Raw genomic sequence first — 21,253 nt, 5'->3', positions numbered from 1 at the left:
TTGGAAATAATTGAATAGAAATTGATAATCATATGTATGCAGAAGTTAAGGAAGAAGGAACAGTACAGGCTGACCCCCGGGCTTTTCACCTTTGTTATAACTTGACTATTAACTGCTGACAGATTAATTCAGAAGCAGTAATTCCTTCATCTACATTTTACTTTGCATTACAGAAAATGGCAAGATTACCTTTGAAGAATTTTTTTATTAAGTTCTGTGATACATTGAACATGCCTAAAGCCTCAGGTGAGTTCCACTTAATATGTATCTACTGGCTCTGTGTGGAAGGACAGGCAGTGGTTTTCATGTTAAAACAACACAGGATTGGGGCGTCTGTGTCACTCAGTTGGTTGAGCAACTGACTCTTGACTTCGGCTCAGGTCATGATTCCAGGGTCATGGGCTCAACCTGCATCCATTCGCGCTGAGTATGAAGCCTGCTTAAGATTTCCTCTCTCCCTTCATCCTTCTCCCCAGCTTGTGCTCTCTCTCTCCCTAAAATAGTAAACAAACAAACAAACAAAGATGTTTTTAAAAAAAAGATGTTTTTTAAAACATCTTTTAAAAAACACACAGGATTAGATAAAGCACAGGTAAGTAAGAAACAATATAAAGATAAAACAATATAGGGGCACCTTGGTGGCTCAGTTGTTTAAGCGTCAGACTTTGGCTCAGGTCATGATCTTGTGGTCTGTGAGTTGGAGCCCCCCATCAGGGTCTGTGCTGACAGCTCAGAGCCTGGAGCCTGCTTCGGATTCTGTGTCTCCCTCCCTCACTGCTCCTCCCCCACTCGCTCTCGGTTTCCCTGTCTCTCTCTTTCTCAAAAATAAACAAACATTAAATTTTTTTAAAGATAAAACAATACAGTATTAGTTTATATAACTTGTGTTTGAATTATATGGCAAAGACTGCTAAATTTACCCCAAACTCAAAGTTATGGGTGGTTTTACTTTGATAGTGCTAGAAAAATATTAGATTATATACTGTTCTCTGAGATTATTCACTAGGTATATCTGACCTGAATTTATTAGAATATTATAAACAATGAGAAAATAATTTTTAGAATGCAAATTGGTGCAGCCACTGTGGAAGACAATATGGAGTTTCCTCAAAAAGTTAAAAATAGAACTACCCTATGACCCAGCAATTTCACTACTAGGTATTTACACAAAAGGTATACAAATACTAATTTGAAGGGCCACATGCACCCTGATGTTTATAGCAGCATTGTCAACAATTGCCAAATTATGGGAAAAACCCAAATGTCCATGGATTGATGAATGAATAAAGAAGTTATGGTGTATGTATATGTATATGTAATGGAATATTACTCAGCCATCAAAAGAATGAAATCTTGCCATTTGCAACAATGTGGATGGAACCAGACTGGATTATGCTAAGTGAGATAAGTCAGGCAGAGAAAGACAAATACCTATGATTTCACACATGTGGAATTTAAGAAACAAAACGAATGAACATAGGGGAAGGTGGGGGAAAGAGAGAAGCAAACCATATGAAGAGTCTTAACTATAGTGAACAAACTGAGGGTTGGTGGAAGGAGGTGGGCGGGGGATGGGCTAAAAGGATGATGGGTATTGAGGGCATTTGTTACGTTGAACACTGGGTGTCATATGTAAGTGATGAATCACTAAATTCTACTGAAACCAATAGTACACTATATGTTGACTAACTAGAATTTGAATAAAAATTTGAAAAATAAAAAGAAGACAACTTTAAAACTTTTGACCAACCTAGCAAAGTGGATTTTATACCTATCTTTTCTGTTTTTATGTATTCTCAACTACTCTCTTGACTATATTTTTGAGGAGCAAATTTATATTTATTGCAGTATAACTTGCGTGTAGTAAAATTCACCTTTTTTTAGGTATATTGTTTTTTGAATTCTTAAAAATAATGTCATGTAACCATTACTAAACAGCACATAGACTGTATCACCACAGAAGTTTCTTTGTGTCCTTTTGTAGTCCATCCATTTCGCTAACCCTCATTCCTGGTGACCCCTGATCTATTCTTTGACTCTAAAGTTTTGCCTTTTCTAGGTTGTCATGTAAATGGAATCATAACATATGAAGCTCATTTGAGTCTGGCTTCTTTCACATAGCATATTATACTTTACATTCATCAACTTTTTGCATGCAGTGTGTTTATTTTTATTGATGAGTATTATTCCATTACATGAATGTAATGTTTGTATATTTACCAATTGATAAACTATTGAAGTTTCCTGGGTTTTGGTGATTATGAGTGAAGCTGCTATAAATATTTATGTACAGGTATTTGTGTGGACATATATTTTCATTTCTCCTAGTTGAATACCTAGAAATGGGATTGCTGGGATATATATTTAAATTGATAGAAACTGCCAAACATCAATTTATGATAGATAACATCCATTTATGATTAAAAAAAACCTCTCAACAAAGTGTGTACAGAAGAAACATACCTCAGCTTAATGAAGGCCATATACGAAAGGCCACATATATGCTCAATGGGGAAAAACTGAAAGCTTTTCTTCTAAGATCAGGAACAAGACAAGGATGCCTATTCTTGCCAGTTTTTTTGTTTTGTTTTGTTTACTAAAATATAGTTTACATAAAATGTTATATTAGTTTCAGGCATACAACATAGTGATTCAATAATTCTATGTATTGCTCACGTCTCACCATGATAAGTGTAGTTATCATCTGTCACAATAAAATGTTATTACAGTGTTATTGACTATATTCCCTATGCCGTAATTTTTCTCACTACTTTTACTCAACTTGTGTTCATAGTATTGGAAGTCCTACCGAGAACAATTAGGCAAGAAAAGGAAACAAAGTCATCCAAATTGGAAAGAAAGAAATAAAACTGTTACTATTTGCAGATAACACAATATTATATGTAGAAAACCCTAAAGGCCCTATTAAAAAAAAACTGTTAGAACTAATAAACAAATTCAGTAAAGTTGCACCATATGAAATCAAATAGAAAAACCAGTTGCATTTCTATTTGCTAATAAACTATCAGAAAGAAATTAAGAAAACTATCCCATTACAATTGCATTGAAAAGAATAAAATACCTAAGAATAAATTTAACCAAGGAGGTGAAAGACCTGTACACTGAAAACTATAAGACATTGAAGAAAGAAATTGAAGATGATGCAAATGAATGGAAAGATATTCCATGCTTGTGGAGTCAAAGAATTAATAATGTTAAAATGTCCATACTACCCAAAGCGATATACGGGCTCAATGCAATCCCTATCAAAATTCCAATGGCATTTTTCACACCTAGAACAAACAATCCTAAAATTTGTATGGAGCCATAGAAAACCCTGATAGCCAAAGCAATCTTGAGAAAGAACAAAGCTGGAGCCATCATACTTTCTGATTCCAAACTTTATTACAAAAGTATAGTAATCAAAACTCTATGGTATTGGCATAAAAACAGACATCAGTGGAACAGAACAGAGAGCTCAGAAATAAACCCTTGCATATACGGTCAATTCATTTATGACAAACGAGGCAAGAATATATAGTGGGGAAAGGACAGATTCTTCAATAAGTGGTGTTGGGAAAACTAGACAACCACATGCAAAAGAATGAAACTGGATTCCTATCTTAGACTATGATTAAATACTTGCTCTTGTAAGACCTGAAACCATAAAACTCCTGGAAGAGGAGCGCCTGGGTGACTCAGGTAAGTGTCTGGCTTGGCTCAGGTCATGATCTCGTGGTCTGTGGGCGTCGGGCTCTGTGCTGACAGCTTGGAGCCTGGAGCCTGCTTCGGATTCTGTGTCTCCCTCTCTCTCCTCCCCTCCCCGGCTCATGCTCGCTCTCTCTCTCTCTCTCTCTCTCTCTGTCTCACAAAAACAAATGAAAAATGTTAAAAAAATTTTTTTAACGTTTAAAAAAAATCTAGGAAAAAACATAGGCAGTAAGCTCTCTGACATCCATCTTGGAAAAAATTTAAAAAAAAAACAATTTTATCTATTAATACAATATCATAGGTAAAGTCAAAGAACAAATAACAATATGGTAGAAACTATAATGTATATCACAGAAGAAAAATAGAAAAATGGGCAAAAGTCATGGATATATAAATCATAAAAAAGATCTTAAATGGCTTATGAACATATTAAGAGATGTTTGATTTTACTCATAATAAGAAATATGCAAATTGAAATGGACATACAATTTCTCACCCATTAGATTGGCAAAAATTGAAAACCTTCACAACTGTTAGGTTGTAGAGAAAAAGACGTTTACCTATAGCTGGTGGGCGTTTAACATGCTACCAGTCTAATGGAGGGAATTTGGCAATGTCTAACAAAACTACATATGCCTTTACCTTTGGACCCAGCAATCCTGCTTCTAGGAATTTTCCCTGAAGATACCTTCCAACAATGTGAAAATATAGATACATAAGATTATTCATTACAGAATTATTTGAGATGGCAAAAGAATGAAAATACTTAATGTGTAAACATTGGAGGTTAGTTGAATAAACTTTAGTTTCTATGTACAGTAGAGTATTATACAACTCTAAAAAAGAATTTTTTAAAAAGGAGTTTCAGGGGTGCCTGCATGACTTAGTCGGTTAGGCGTCCGACTTTGGCTCAGGTCATGATCTCACGGCTCGTGAGTTCAAGCCCCGTGCCAGCCTGGAGTCTGCCTTGGATTCTGTGTCTCCATCTCTCTCTGCCCCTCCCCTACTCATGCTCGCAGGCGCGCTCTCTCTCTTTCAAAAATAAACATTAAGAAAAAAGAATTTCATACCACTACTTTTTGTACTACTGATTTTATACCTTTCCAGCATTTAAAACTACAAATTTCCCTCTGAGCACTTTCACAGCATCTCACAAAATTTTATATGTTGTGATTTGATAATCACTTATTTAAAATATTTTCTTTTTTTTTTAAATTTTTTTTTTTCAACGTTTTTTATTTATTTTTGGGACAGAGAGAGACAGAGCATGAACGGGGGAGGGGCAGAGAGAGAGGGAGACACAGAATCGGAAACAGGCTCCAGGCTCCGAGCCATCAGCCCAGAGCCTGACGCGGGGCTCGAACTCACGGACCGCGAGATCGTGACCTGGCTGAAGTCGGACGCTTAACCGACTGCGCCACCCAGGCGCCCTAAAATATTTTCTAATTTACCTTGTGATATCTCATTTGAAACATGAGTTATTTAGAAATGTACTATTTAGGGGCACCTGGGTGGCTCAGTTGGTTAAGTGTCCAACTTCGGCTCAGGTCATGATCTCATGGTTCCTGGGTCGGAGCCTCGTGTCGGGCTCTGTGCTGACAGCTCAGAGCCTGGAGCTGCTTCGGATTCTGTGTCTCCCTCTCTGTCTGCCCCTCTCCCACCCACGCTCTGCCTCTCTCTGTCTCTCAAAAATAAATCAACATTAAAAAAATTAAAGAACTATATTATTTAATTTCCAAATATTTGGACATGTGCTAGGGATCTTGTTACTGATTTCTAATGTAATACACCTTGGTCAGAGAATTTATTTCGTACAATTTAAATTCTTTTAAATTCATTAAGATTTGGTTCAAAGACTAGCATGTGGTCTACCTAGGTGAATATTCCATGTGCACTTGAAAGAATGTATATTCTGTAGTTGTTGGGTAGTGTTCTATAAATATCATTTGGTTAGATTGTTTGCTAGTTTTGTTGGATATTCTAATTTCTGATTTTTTTTAAACATTAAAATTTTTTTTGTTTTAATATTTATTTTTAGAGAGAGAGAGAGAGAGAGAGAGAGAGAGAGAGAGAGAACGAGCAGGGGAAGGGCAGAGAGAGAGGGAAACACAGAATCCAAAGCAGGCTCCAGGCTCTGAGCTGTCAGCACAGAGCCCAACACAGGGCTCTAACTCATGAACTGTGAGATCGTGACCTAAGCCAAAGTCAGACACTTAACTGACTGAGCCACCCAGGCGCCCTTAATTCTTCCTGATGTTTATTCTAGTTGTTCTATTAATTACTAAGTGCAAGATTTTCAAATCTGCAGTTCTGATTATGGGTTCATGCATTCCTCCCTTTAATTCTGCAAGTTTTTGCTATATTTGGAAGGCTCTTGTTAGATGCATGCACATTTGATATTGTTGCAAAATTTAATGTATATGACCTTATGAAATGTACTTTGTCTGTTGCTCTCTTTTGTCTTATTTTTGCTGCTCTTCTGTTTCTTTCCCCCAGTTTCCTTACTTATATTTATACATTTCTGTGTACCTATTGTCACCTATTTTAAATTATTGTAGGTACATAAATAAATACAAATACTGCCTTTTCTCTTAAGTATAATTTTATATCTTGGGAGATTTTTTTCCCCACTTTTTTTTAAATATAAAGGAGACGGGTGTCTGGGTGGCTCAGTCGGTTGAGCGTCTGACTTCAACTCAGGTCATGATCTCGCGGTCTGTGAGTTCGAGCCCCGTGTCAGGCTCTGTGCTGACAGCTCAGAGCCTGGAGCCTGCTTCAGATTCTGTGTCTCCCTCTGTCTCTGCCCCTCTCCAGCTCATGCTCTGTCTTTCTCTCTCTCTCTGTCAAAAATAAATAAACATTAAAAAAAATTAAAATATAAAGGAGAAACATGAAAATTCCTTTCTAACTGAAGGTGATTATCTCTTCCCAGGAAATAAAAATCAATTTTACAACATCAACATTTACAAAAATGAACTTAAAGACATTCCTGTACTTCAGCAAAATTTAAATGCCATTGGAATCTATCTAACAGATGATAAAATAAAGGAGACTTTGGATAACACTAATCCTAACGGTGAGTAATTATTTCAATTTAAAATAACAAATTTTGCATATTTCAGAAGTTTCACTCTAAATGCCAAAGGAAATATACTGCCATATATCTTTTAAAAGAGAAATTAAAAGTTGTTTCTTGTCTATCAATTTACGGGTTTTTATCAGAGGAATTGATGTTCAAAGTGCATCTCTGACAGCTTTATTTTAGGTCTATTCTGCATATCACATGTGTCACAATAGGATTACCAGTCCTCTCCATTATTTTTGTGTTTATAGCTCTGGTGTTATAACATCAAATGGTCCTTTTTACAATAATACCTAAATTCTTTCTTTTTTTCTTTTTTAAAAAAAGATGAAGTGGTGAGTTTTAAGGATTTCATCAGAGAATTGAACAACAGTGATGAATTTATCGAGTGCCACAGTAAGTATGAAATTCAAAATGCATATGAACAGAAACTTCATTTTTGGGGGTTGGTGTATGTATAGGTATGTGTGTATATAGACTTTATATATACTCTACCAAACCCCCCTTTTATGCATTTTCTCATTTAAACTCAGTTCATGTTGTAAACTCTAGGTTTTCACACATAGATGCATATTTTCCATACTGTAATATTCTTGAATTATTTAAAAAAATTTCTGTTGTCTCTCTTTCTTCCTTGTCATGTGTTTTATTGCTATATTCTTTCTTTTGTCCTCACTAATGCTGATGGGGTTATCCATCTTATAATCAAAGTAACAGGTTTGCTTTTTTAAATCACATCTAATGACTTTTCCCCTCTGTATTCTTATCTTTCTTGTTTATTTCTTCATATATATATTTTTTTACATTTGCTCTCTATCTCCTTGTGAAAAACATTGGCTAAATGCTTAACTTTTTTCGGTTTGTTTTGAAATTTCAGCACAGTTCTATCATGGGGACACTAAAACAGCCTTGGACCACAGACATTGAGATTGAGAACTGTAGTCCTAAAACTGGGGTTTTAAAAGAAGTATTGAAATAAGTGGATTCTCTCTAAATAATCTGTACTTGGAATGCAGTTCCACTCACTATCTCAGGATAAGTTTGGTGGGAACCTTGACAAATTAATGCTATATTCATTATAGAAGATTATAGATCTATGAATAGCTAAGACCCTTTTGGGAAAAAAAAAGATAAAGATCTTGCTTTGTCACATGTTAGTACATAGCATAATGCTGTTTTAATATAGACCTGTGAAAATAGACCAGTGCATCACAATATGGAACCCAGTAGAGACTTCTATTAATGGGAACTCGGAATGTGATAGAAATGACATCATCAGTTAGTGGGGGAAAAGATGTATTATTTAGCTTCTGATTTGAGAAAATTGCCTTACAATGCAGAGAAAATGAAGTAGAATCCCTATGTCATACCATATACAAAAATAACCTTCAAAGAATCAAATGAATGTTAAAATGGATCTCAAAGATTAAACTATAAAGCTGTTGGAAGAAAATGCAAGAAAAACTATTGTGCCTTGTGGTTATGGATGCCTTCTTAAAGATGTTACTCCCCAAAAGCACAACCATGGGGTAAAAAAGGATTTGATCACATCAAAATTAAGGATTTCTGGTAAATGAAGGACTCTAAAACATGTAACAGACTGGAAGAAGATAATTACAAGATAACTAACAAAAAATTAATATCTCAAATATAAGGGAATTCTGCAAATCAACAGTAGAAAGAAAGAAATCAATTGGAAAAATAAGTAAGGATATAAGACTTAGTATACAGGAGGAGAAACCCACATAGCTAAATATGTGTATGAAGAGAGTTGGCAATACTCACAAATTGCTAGTGAGTAGGTAAAATGGTACAGCATTCCAGATTGCAATCTAGCAGTACTTGTCAAATTCAGTATGCATATTTCTTATGATCCAATAATTCTATTGTCAGATAAATAGCCCAGAGAAGTTTCTTGTAGAGACATGTACAGGGATGCTCCCTGCAACATTATGGGAGGGAAGAAATGAAAACAATCTATGAGTCCATGATTTGGGAAATGGTTGAATAAAATATGGTCCATACATACACGTCATAACAGTAAACTAGATTTACATTTGCACCAGAGAGAGACCTCAGTAATAATACGGTTCCATGAAGAAAGGAAAAAATGGAATACGTGTATAACAAAGAATGCTTTATATAAGTTGGATTTCTACTAATGCCCATAAAACACAACCATATTTATATCTATTTCCAGGTAAACACTGAATTCTAAATAGATAAGATTGAAATAGACGGATTGAAAGAAATTGAGAAAGAGATTGAGATTGAAGTGACAATATTAACAAAGTTGACTTCAGAAACAGATTAGAGTACTCTGTATGCTAAAAACATACACATTCTTTTCAAATACTTATGGAATATCCACAAAAATAGATGATGTATTTAAGCCACAAATAAAAATTTCAGTGAATTCTGAAAATCAGAAGTCATTCAGACCACATAGTCTGACCATGATGTTGTGACATTAAAATTATTTGTGACAGAAAGGAAAAGTGTTGCTTTTAAGATGAAAAACAAATTGCCTTGTAAGTAATTCCTTGGTGGAAGAATAAAAGAAACCTGAAAGATTTTAGAAATGATGACAGTGAAAGCACTATGTATCAAATCGTGTAGAGTGTGACCAAAACAATCTTACAGGATATTTTATAGCATTAAATGCTTTTATTAGAAAACAAGAAATATCAAAAATAATTTATCTTTTTTTAAGTTTATTTATTTTCGGAGAGAGAGTGCATATGACGGGGGGGAAGAGCAGAGAGAGAGAAGGACAGAATCCCAAGCAGGCTCCTTGCTGTCAGCGCAGCTGACATGATCATGACCTGGGCCAAAATGAAGAGTGGGACGCTTAACCGACTGAGACACCCAGGCGCCTCCAGAACAATTTATCTTAAACGTTCAGTTTACAGAGCTAACCAGCAGCATAAACAACAAAAGAGCAGTACAATCCCCCTGAAAAGTGCTAGTCAGGAGCTAACAAAGTGGAAAGTTGAAGTTAGTGAAATAGAACACACACACACACACACACACACACACACACACACACGCACTTATCCATATAACCAAAAGTTGGTTCTTTCAAAAGACTAATAAAGAACTCTTTAGGAAGTATGATGAAGGGGAAAAAATAGGGAGGACATAATAAAGAAGACAGTTGTAACTTGGATACAAGGGAGATTAAAAGATATAAATGAATAACACTTGAGTTAGTAAAGCAACAAATTATTGGCATGTCATCAACAACACTGTCATTCTTTCCAAATGTTTAGATAAAGACAGAAAGGGCTGCCTTTTTTTAAATGTTTGTTTATTTATTTTTGAGAGAGAGAGAGTGAGCGAGCATGAGTAGGGAAGGGGCAGAGAGAGAGAGTGCCAGAAGATCTGAAGCTGGCTCTGCGCTGACAGCACAGAGCCTGATGTGGGGCTCGAGCTCACAAACCGTGAGATCAAGACCTGAGCCAAAGTCAGACACTTAACTGACTGAGCCACCCAAGTGCCCCCTTTTGTTTCCCCATCATGGCACTATTTTCTTAGAGATAATTTTGGTATTTTGTTGTTTTGTTTACCTTCCTGTGTTGAACTAGTAAGGTAAACTATTTCAGTGTGTCTTGTTTTCTGATATAAGCATTGTAAACCTATAAATGTTGTAGAGCTTTCAGTTTGGAGAATATTTCAGAGAGGCAAAATCTCTCAAGACTGGGTATTCTAGAAAATGAATACATCTCACCCAAATCAAGTTGTTATGTGCTTCTCTGGATAGACTGACCAACTAGATATCTTTGTATTTTGTCATGTCTCTGTTTAGGAATAGAAGATGCATGTAACGTTGTTAATAGTGTCTTTGATAGGAAAGTTGAAGTTACAGACCTTTTATCTGCGTTGGAGGGCCTGGAGAAACCTTTAAATGAAGAAAAACCTGAGGTGTTACTGAACTCTGAAACAGATGGTGAGTTCTTGAGTTACCTCTCAGTTTTCCTGTTTAGACTATACGTGTTCATGCTGGCTCATTTTTTTTTTTTTTTTTTTTTAAGAATACTAATACCATAGGTTTAGGAAGATTGTTATGGGACTGCTATGTTTATAAACTGGTTACTGAGAATTGTTGTAACCCTTTTGGAAAGTGTGTGGATACTCTTCTTTATTTGGAGAAGACTAGTAGAAACAAGTACTGTTTTTATCCAGGTTTTAAAATCAGATACTTCTTGGGGTGCCTGGGTAGCTCAGTCAGTTAAGCGTCCAACTCATGATTTTGGCTCAGGTCATGATCTCACGGTTTGAGATCACGATCTCACAGTGCTCTGCACTGACGGACGGAGCCTGCCTGGGATTCTCTCTCTCTCTGCTCTCTGCCCTTCCCCTGTTCTCTCCCTCTCTCTCTTCCTCCAAACATAAATAAATAACCATTAAAAATGTTTAAAAAGATGTTTCAAACATTTTAAAAAATAAATAAAATCAGATACTTCTTTTTTAAAGATTTTTAAAAATGTTTTTATTTATTTTTGAGGGAGAGAGAGTGGAGGAGGGTCAGAGAGAGGGAACACAGAGTCTGAAGCAGGCTCCAGGCTCTAAGGTGTCAGCACAGAGCCTGACACGGGGCTCAAACTCATGGACCACGAGATTATGACCTGAGCCGAAGTCAGACGCTTGACTACTGAGCCACCCAGGCGCCCCATCTTTTTTCTTTTTAGGTCATTTATGCTAGCGGTTTGTCAATTTTAATAACTCTTAACTAATTCCTGGCTTTCTGATCCTCTCTATCGTGTTTATTGTTTCCTCAATTTATGTTTTCATCTGTATCATTTTCTTCTCTACCATTGATTTTGTGACATTTTGTATATATATTTCACATATAGAATGAAATGATCACAACGATAGATCTAGTTAACACGTCACCATGCATAGTTAAAAAGGGGTTTTTTTCTTATGTTGAGAAATTTTAAGATTTACTCTCTGAGCAACCTGCGAATATGCAATACAGTATATTTTTGGATATATATGTATTTTCTATTCTTTTAATTTCACTCTTTCTGTACTCTTCTAAAAAAAGATAAATTTGAAAACATGTAAGGGAAACTAAAATTTGAAAAGAAAGAAACAGGACTTAAAGAAATTAAAAAAATAATAATTAAAATTAATTAGCAGACAACAATATTAGCAGATTAAACATAGGTGAAGAGAGAAATATGAAGTGCAAAGGAGTTTGAAGAAATTATACAGAATGCAGCATAGAAAGACAGAGTTGGAATATAGGAAAGAGGTTAGTGGCGCTGGGGTGGCTCAGTTGATTGAGTATCAGATTTCTGCTCAGGTCATGATCTTGTGGTTTGTGAGTTAGAGCCCTGCATTGGGCTCACTGCTGTAAACATGGAGCCCTCTTCAGATCCTCTGTCTCCCTCTCTGCACATCTCCTACTCTCTCTCTCTCCCCCAAATAAATAAACATTAAAAAAAAGAAGAAGAAGAAGCTAAAAGGAAGGCAGAATGAAGAGGTCTACTTATTGTGGCAATCAGTTTGAAATATATATGTGTATCTGATTACGTTATATATTAGTTACAACTAATATAATGTTACATGTCAGTTATATCTCAGTAAAGCTAGAAAAAGAAAGAATGAAAAGATGTGATATATAGCCACACAGGAGAGAAGAGACAGAGTGGTTGCAGAGAAAATATTTGGAGAACTATAGCTGAGAATTTTCCAGAATGAGAAAGACCTAAACCTACCAATACAAGAATTCCAGTGAATCCCACATAGGATGAAAGGAAATCCATACATAGGGTTATCATGATGAAACTGTGACATACCAAAGAGAAAGAAAAATCTTAAAGGTAGCTAGAGAGAAAAGTCAAATTATCTATAAAGGAGGAACGTTTTCTTATTCTTGATATTTTTTTCTGGGTCTTGAAATCTAGAGAAACATTTTTGTAAATTGAGGATAACCACCCCACGTTCCCCTCCACTTTGGGAGGAACTTAGGCTTTGTCTGAGCCTTTGAAACTACAAACTAAAATTCATCCAATTTTGTTTTGTTTTGTCTTTGGCAAACACTCTTTGGGTAAAAACAGTCGCCGTGTTTCTGGATTACAGCCTTTCATCAGTTGTTTGGTCTGGGAATTTCTTACTTTCTTGGCAACACATTGATGAATTCAAGATTTTTTTTAAATTTTTTTTTTTAACATTTATTTTTGAGACAGAGAGAGACAGAGCATGAGTCGGGGAGGGTCAGAAAGAGAGAGGGAGACACAGAATCTGAAACAGGCTCCAGACTCCAAGCTGTCGGCACAGAGCCCGACGCGGGGCTCGAACTCACGGACTGTGAGATCATGACCTGAGCTGGAGTCGGACGCTTAACCGACTGAGCCACCCAGGCGCCCCAAGATTTTTTTTTTTATAGCAATAATTTTATTTAGAATTTTTAGTTGTTTTTAGTAGGAGGGCTGATCCAGATATCTGGCTACTAAATACCAGAAATTGAAATCATTTTTTTCTTTCAATTAAATTAAATCAGACCCTGGGGGCAGGGTGGTTGATTACTGGCACCCTCTCCCATTCCAAAGTCACACCATAATGTGGGAGACAGAGGAAGAGCTTTTAAAACTTCCTTGCATTGTGTTTCTACTGATGCTTTGTTGTTGGAGCCTGTGGTAATCCTGCATCTGTGTGAAGGGAAGCTCCCACAGGGTAATTCTCACTCTTTCCCATCAAACCTCTAGTCTCTCAACCCCTCCCTGTCCCTCTCTTTCCTTCTGTCTCTGTCTCCAGACAAACTCTTCCTCTCTATTTAGGCATTTGGCATATTTTCTTCAATGATTCTAGGTTTTTGCAAACATAGTCCCTACCAAAACTCTCAGTCTACAAAAATCTCAGGAGTGAGGAAATATTTAAGGCCAAGCTAACTGCTTCGAATAGGAAAGATGGGTCAAATTATCCTGCCACTTCAAAAGGTATAGTGCCATAGCTCCAATATTTGCCATTTAGATAAATTACAATAGACTTCAATAGAGAAGGGTAACTTTTGAATCAGGCTCTGCAGAGTCCGCTAACTCAAATGCCTGCGGTAGCCAGGCACGTAATGCAAAATTAATAAAATGAGTTGGCTGTAAGACAAAAGGAAGGGGTGTGGACTGTAAGGTAACTTGAGAGCATGTGTCCTAGATGAAGATAGTTAAATTCAAATGGAAAGAAAACCCCACCACTCCCTAGGACAATGGACATGACTGACTCTCAGCTATATTCAGTCTGTGGGCTACCAGCCTATGACCCCTGAAGCAGGCTTCTGTAGGAGTGGGAAAACAATCTTTTCCTTCTGCCCTTCTAGGTTCCCAGCTGGAGCTCTGTAACAAGAGACAGATCAACAAGAGAAAAGCATTCAAAGTTAATATAAATTTTACATGAAAGGGGAATATTCATAAGGAGTTGTTAAAGCTGAATGTTTTGGTGTTAGCTTTGATGAAGTGTGGAAAGTGGTAGAAAACTGTGATAGGACAAAATGAGATGAGCTGAGCGTGGTAAACCAGGGGAAACTTAGTAAGGTCTGTTCGTTCAGATTCCTCTTGGTGTCCCTCCAACCCTCAGTCTTCAGAGATAAGGATGCACCCTCCCTCTGGGTATAGCAAGGGCATCTCTCACATGAGTGTCTTATGACCTGCCTCGGGGCAGGGGATGGGGAGGTCTGAATCCTAACTGTACCTTGCAATTCCCAGATTGTGTTTCCTTGCATTCCCTTTTTGTGTGTGTGTACGTGTGTGTGTGTGTGTGTGTGCACACGCACATGCTCATAATCTAAGTGTATTTCTTACCATGCATTATGGTCACAGAAGTTTGAAAGCTGAATGAAATTGAAACAATACCAGATCCCTGCTTTAATGAGCTTAAAATCTATTTAAATTCCATTTTATTTCTTAACTTTGCAGAAAGTAAAAAGATCTTAAAAGATGTAATTGATGTTTTCATTAATTCACCTAAACCATCAACACCATTCAATAGTAAGTATAGTAAAAGAATGAAAATTAAAAGTAAATTTCTAAGATCATTCAATGGTATTCTTTTTCTAAAATATAGTTTGTTTTCCCCTGTATTTTTAATTCCTTAAGTTTTCTTTGCTGTATCAAGATGTTATAATCTGCTTTCTTATTCCTTATCATATTTAATCTGTGCTTTGACTGTAATGAATTATTTAGAATTACATTCCTAGAATATGCTTTCTTAAAGCAAAATAGTTTGTCTCAGTATATGCTCCAGTATAAGGTACACATTTTCTCCCCTGGTGAATCTAATACAATTTTCTCTCACCTCCGATAATTTCCATATGCTTCTTTTTCTCACCTATAGTGAAACGTTAAAAAAAAGTACAAAAAAAAAAAAAAAAAAGGATTTACTGCATGTAATACTAGTAGGTAGGCTAGCAAGAAAGAGAGGCTTTCTAATGCCTAGGAGAGGGTGTGACTGTTTTTCAGAGTATAACAGATTTATATTTTTCAGTTTTCCTTTTGCCAACTAGCTGGGTTCTATTTTTGATATTTGACTTCATTCTAAGCTATTTATTATCAAGCTGTTCTTGAAATGCTTTACAGTCTATGAAAGACTGGAGCATGTAGTAGAAAAACCTTTGAGGAGAAATAGTTAATAAATAAAAGCAAACTTCTACAAAATGTTGCAGAAACTCAACTTTTAGCTGGCTAGGGGTATGTTAAATTTTGCTTATTGTTTAAGTGACTTCTGAAAACAGAGCCCACTGACATGTTTTGAAAGCCCTCTAACTCAGAATTCCTTTTGTAATGCATCTACTCTGTGCAGGTTAGGGTGTTAAGTCTAAAAAAGGGCTTTGCCTCAACTTCCTCATCACTTCTCTATTCTTGACATGTTTACAGATTTATTTAAAGAGATTACAACTCTTGATAAGATCAGAAATGATAAGATGCCTATAAATGAGCTGAGGTCCCAACTCCGGAAGGCTAGAATTCTATTAAGCAACAAGACGTTCCAGGAAATTCTGGGTCAAGCATCTATTGATGGTGAGTCCTTTTTAAAAGAACAATCTCTGTTGAAGTCCTAGTTTTACTGTGTGCTTGGGATATGTTTTATATATGTATGTTTTAGATAAACTAGGTCTTAGAAACATAATGAGAATGTAGGCATACTGAGAACAAATTAAAATTAATATTTTTTTACTCTTGGAAATATTTTTAAGAGTCACCCTCTGTCTGGCATCACATTTGTAAAATGTATACATCAATATTTAATTAAGACAAATAATACCGTTAGAATTTTTTCTTGTTTTAAGGGAATAGATTCGTGGTAAAATTATTTTAAATTGATTAGTTTTTATCTGGCTAATTTTCAGACATTAACAAAATTTGTCCCCTCCCCCCCCCACCCCCCCCCCCCCCCACACACACACCATTCCCTGTCATGGTTATTTTAATGATGATTATTAATATTGACACCTTGCCATTTTATAATCCTTATACTTTACTTTTTAGAAAATAGTGAAGTAAGTCTCAAACAAAGTTTGGAGGCTTTGAACACAAATAAGCCAGCTCCTGAATTTGAAGGTGGGTCATATTTCCCATTGCCTTTTGTTATTATTAAACAGTATTGTGAGCTATAAATGATATTCAAAAGCTGTATATTTTTATAATTAAAAGTACACAGTTTGACATATGCACACACCTATAAATCTGTCATCACAATCAAGGTAATGAACACATCCCTGACCTGCAAAACTGCCTCATGCTCCTTTGTAATCTCTCCTGCCTTTTTCCCATCCTCTTCCTCATCCGTAGGCAACGACTGATCTGCTTTTTGCCAGTATAGATCCATTGGCATTTACCAGACTTTTATAAAATGGGTATATTCTTTTTTGCTAGATGCTTTCATTCAGCATAATTATTTTGAGATTCATCCACGTAGGATGTATCAGCAGTTCATTGTCATTTATTACTGGCATAGCACTCCATTTTGCTGATACACTGAAGTTTATCTACTTACCTGGTGCGGCTCGTTAGGCTATTTCCAGTTTGGGGCTCTTATAAATAAAGCTGTTATGAACAGTTGTGTACAACAATATTCATCATATGAATATATGCTTTCCTTTCTCTTGAGTAGTTACCAAAGATTGGCTGGTTCACATGGTAGGTGTATGTTTCACTTTTTAAGAAACTGCCAACTGGTTTCCAGAGTGGCCACACCATTTTACATTTCCACCAGCAGTGTATGAAGAGGTCCAATTCCTCCATATCCTTGGGAGTGCTTGGTGGAGTCAGTCTTTTTAATTTTAATCATTCTAATAAGTGTGTAGTAGTATCTCATTGTGGTTTTAATTTGTGTTTCCTCACTGATTAATGATGTTGAGCATCTTCTCATGTGCTTATTTGTCATCTGTGTATCTTTATAAAGTGTCTGTACAGATCTTTTTTAATGTTGGATGGGGGGGCGCCTGGGTGGCTCAGTCAATTAAGCGTCTGACTTCAGCTCAGGTCATGATCTCACGGTCCGTGAGTTCGAGCCCTGCGTTGGGCTCTGGGCTGATGGCTCGGAGCCTGGAGCCTGCTTCCAGTTCTGTGTCTCCCTCTCTCTCTGCCCCTCCCCCGTTCATGCTCTGTCTCTCTCTGTCTCAAAAATAAATAAACGTTAAAAAAAAATTAAAAAGTTGGATGGGTTTTGGGGCGCTTGGGTGGCTCAGTCGGTTAAGCGTCCGACTCGGCTCAGGTCATGATCTCACGGTTCGTGAGTTCAAGCCCTGCGTCAGGCTCTGTGCTGACAGCTCAGAACCTGGAGCCTGTTTCGGATTCTGTGTCTCCCTCTCTCTCTCTGACCCTTCCCTGTTCATGCTCTGTCTCTCTCTGTCTCAAAAATAAATAAACGTTAAAAAAAAATAAAAAAAAATAAAGTTGGATGGGTTTTTTTGTATTTCTGTTTGTATTCTGGATACATGTCCTTTATGAGATATATACTTAGCAAATATTTTCTCCGAGTCTTCTACTGAGCACATTTTTCTCTGAGTGTCTTCATTTTCTTAAGTGTCAAGAGCATTAGTTTTAATTTTGATGAAGTCCAGTTAATTAGTTTTTTTTTTCTTTTATATATTGTGCTTTTGGTGTCACATGTATGAAATCTTTGCCTCACCCAAGGTTACAAATGTTTTATTATATTTTCTTCTAAAAGTATTATGGGTTTTGGTTTTGCATTAAAAAATATTTTTTTAATATTTTTATTTATTTTTGAGAGAGAGAGAGAGAGAGAGAGAGAGAGAGAGAGAGAGAAAGCACAAGTGGGGGAGGGGCAGAGAGAGAGGGCGACAGAATCCAAAGCAAGACTCCAGGCTCTGAGCTATCAGCACAGAGCCTGAGGCGGGCTCAAACTCACGGGGAGATCATGACCTGAGCTGAAGTCGGATGCTTAACTTACTGAGCCACCCTGGCACCTCTGGTTTTGTATTTTAGCTCTGTGATCTATTTTGAGTTAATCTTTATATGTGGAATAAAGTATGGATCAGAGTTCCTTTTTGTTTTGTTTTGTTTTTGCATATGGACCTTCATTTGTTCCAGCACCACTGTTGAAAAGATTGTATTTTCTCTATACTTTCTATACGGAAATTCCTTTGTAGTTTTGTAACAAATAATATAAATATACATATATATTTATTTCCTGGATTCTCTCTTCTGTTCTATTAATCTTTGTCAGTTTTTTTTTTTTTTTTTTCAACGTTTTTTATTTATTTTTGGGACAGAGAGAGACAGAGCATGAATGGGGGAGGGGCAGAGAGAGAGGGAGACACAGAATCGGAAACAGGCTCCAGGCTCCGAGCCATCAGCCCAGAGCCTGACGCGGGGCTGGAACTCACGGACCGTGAGATCGTGACCTGGCTGAAGTCGGACGCTTAACCGACTGCGCCACCCAGGCGCCCCTCTTTGTCAGTTTTTACACAAACCACATTGTCTGACTGCTGTTGCTTTGCAATAAACATTGAAACCATTCAGGTAGTATTGGCCCTCTAACTTTGTTCTACTTTTAAAAAGTTGTTTTGACTGGGGCACCTGGGTGGTTCAGTCAGTTGAACGTCCGACTTCAGCTCAGGTCATGATCTCATGGTTCGTGGGTTTGAGCCCCATGTCAGGCTCTGTGCTGACAGCTCAGAGCCTGGAGCCTGCTTCGGATTCTGTGTCTCCCTCTCTCCCTGCCCCTCCCCTGCTTGCTCGCTCGCTCTCTCGCGCTCTCTCTCTCTCAAAAATAAACATTAAAAAAATGTAAAAAAAAAAGTTGTTTTGACTATTCTAGGACTTTTACACTGCCATGTGGATTTTAGAATCAGTTTGTAATGTCTACAAAAAAACCCTGCTGGGATTTATTGGAGAAATAAGGCACTCATGAATTAGGATTTGTTGGAAAATGTCTTATCTAATAATGTCTTACTAAATAGTACAACTCTTTCCTGCAATTCTTTTGAGTACCAGTACTTTGCCTCCTTTTAAATATTCTCTTAGATAAACTAGAGATTATAATCCAAACAGTGACCTTGAGTGTACCATGATTTGTGGGAGTCATTGAAAAGGCAGACAGAGGCTTGGCTCTAATCCTAAGGACCCCATTTAGAAGGGAAAATCCCTAGAGGTTTTAGATAAGAGCTGGGAATGGGGCACCTTAATACTCCCACACTCCTTGGCGGACTTCTAATAATAGAGTGAAAGTTATGAAGAATATGCAAAAAATGAAAGCAGTAGCAAAATAAGCAGAAGAAAATTCAGGACTAATATTTTTATACTCTGAAATTTGGGCTATTTCATATAGACAGAAGTAAGCCCCAAATTCTGTCTCATGCATATACAATGAAACATTTCCCTAAAAGATGCAATGGCCTATTTTAACTTTTGAGAAGCTGATACCTTGAGTGTATGATGATTTGTGTAACTCATTGGTAAGGCAGTTAAGTTAAAAAACAAAAACAAAACTGAGTCATCTTAGTTTTTTTAGTTTGAGACAAAAATAACTGAACATCTCAGGGAAATATGCTTGGAATAAAGGGATGTTTGGCTTATTAATTTTGGAATCATAATGATAATATTAATTGAAATATATGACCTATAGAATCCCCCTGTGTTTTCAGGTTTATGTACTGCCCTCCAAACTGTCAACTTGATGAACTGCAACAGAATTCAGATTGGTGACTTGAAAGATGCTTTTGATGACCTCAGTGTTTCTGTAAAGCCTGAAGAACACCAGATGTTAGTGAAAACGCTTGATGTTGATGGTATATATAACTACGTTGACTTTCCAAATAAAGTGATAGCAAATTTTCCATTCCCCTTCCCTATCCTCCATTCATCACTCCCCAATAATTTTTTTCTTTATTATCCTAATGGAAAAAGTACTCTAAGAGAGCGTGTCTACTGAGATCATAGATTTATCTTGACAGAAAAATCTTTGAATAAGATTAATAAGATTTTTTATGACCCATGAAGTATCCTGTGTTGATTCCATCAGAGTGTATCTGTGTGTATGTTTTTAGCATCTTCAGGGAAGGCAAGGTCATTCTCTGTGAAAGCTGTGCTGAAGGGAAACTGCTCTGAGCCAGGAAGAGACTGAGGGAGGACTTTCTCCCCTCTGCAGGAGACATTTGTGGGAGGAGACTGATTGAATCCTAAGAGGTTTCAGAGAAAACAAGGTATAATTTTCAAATTTTGCCAATTATTATGTGGTTCTTTTATTCATTTAAATTCAGTTCCTAAAAGTATTTTCTTTATCCCATTATTAAATGGGTTTAAGCATTGTTTCATTAATCATATTGACTGGAGCCGCTGTACAGCACAACTTATGGGTGCTTGTAAACAGCACCCTTCAGCGTTAGGCAGTGCCTGGCCTGTATGACTATGGGACAGACCTGATCCTGAGTGTCTTTGATATGTAAGGGGTCATGTAATGTGTCAGATAATCGAGTAAATATAAAATATTCATAGGAAGCTTTCAGTCTAGTTGGTGAGGCAAGCTGTAAACAACAAAAGGGTATATAACAATATAAGAGATAAAGGTTTAGTGAATTTACAATGGTATATGGCAGTACTTGAGTAATAGCCAGGGACATAGTGATGTGATGTGTTGTGATTTATAATAAGAAATATATATTTGCCCTTCAACCCCATTCCTGGCACGGAGCTCCTAAAACACTGGCAAATCCCTAAGTGATGAGAACTCTAGGGGCATCTGTTGTTCTAATAGGTGATTCTGGGAAGGCTTCTGGTTTCTAGGTGGGGACTTGTCACCATAAGGATAAGCCATGATTGGAACTTTGGAATTTTCAGCTCTATCCCCCACCCGCATTCTTCAGAAAACGGAGAGGGTCTGGAAATGGAGTGAATCATTGATTATGCCTATGTGAGGAGGTCTCCATAAAATCCTAATAGTATGGGGTTTGGGGAGTTTCCACGTTGGTGAACACATCTACATACCAGAAAGATAACT

At 36.8% G+C, this 21,253-nt stretch overlaps 1 protein-coding gene across 1 annotated transcript; it reads left to right on the top strand.

The window, feature by feature from the left end:
• Positions 1 to 206: 206 nt before the first annotated feature.
• On the top strand, positions 207 to 20,422 carry LOC144615252 (EF-hand calcium-binding domain-containing protein 13-like). Its single transcript, XM_081794831.1, has 8 exons — positions 207 to 246; positions 6,644 to 6,787; positions 7,121 to 7,189; positions 10,602 to 10,742; positions 14,710 to 14,781; positions 15,667 to 15,810; positions 16,279 to 16,350; positions 19,902 to 20,422. Exons 1-8 carry the CDS (start codon positions 231 to 233, stop codon positions 20,186 to 20,188), a joined length of 945 nt encoding a protein of 314 aa, XP_081650957.1. The 5' UTR covers positions 207 to 230; the 3' UTR covers positions 20,189 to 20,422.
• Positions 20,423 to 21,253: the final 831 nt, after the last annotated feature.

Source organism: Panthera onca (genome assembly GCF_046562875.1).
Source record: "Panthera onca isolate mPanOnc1 chromosome E1 unlocalized genomic scaffold, mPanOnc1 haplotype 2 h2.Chr16_ul_6, whole genome shotgun sequence".
Taxonomy (NCBI): Eukaryota; Metazoa; Chordata; class Mammalia; order Carnivora; family Felidae; genus Panthera; species Panthera onca.
This window is presented reverse-complemented; position numbering and strand designations above follow the sequence as displayed.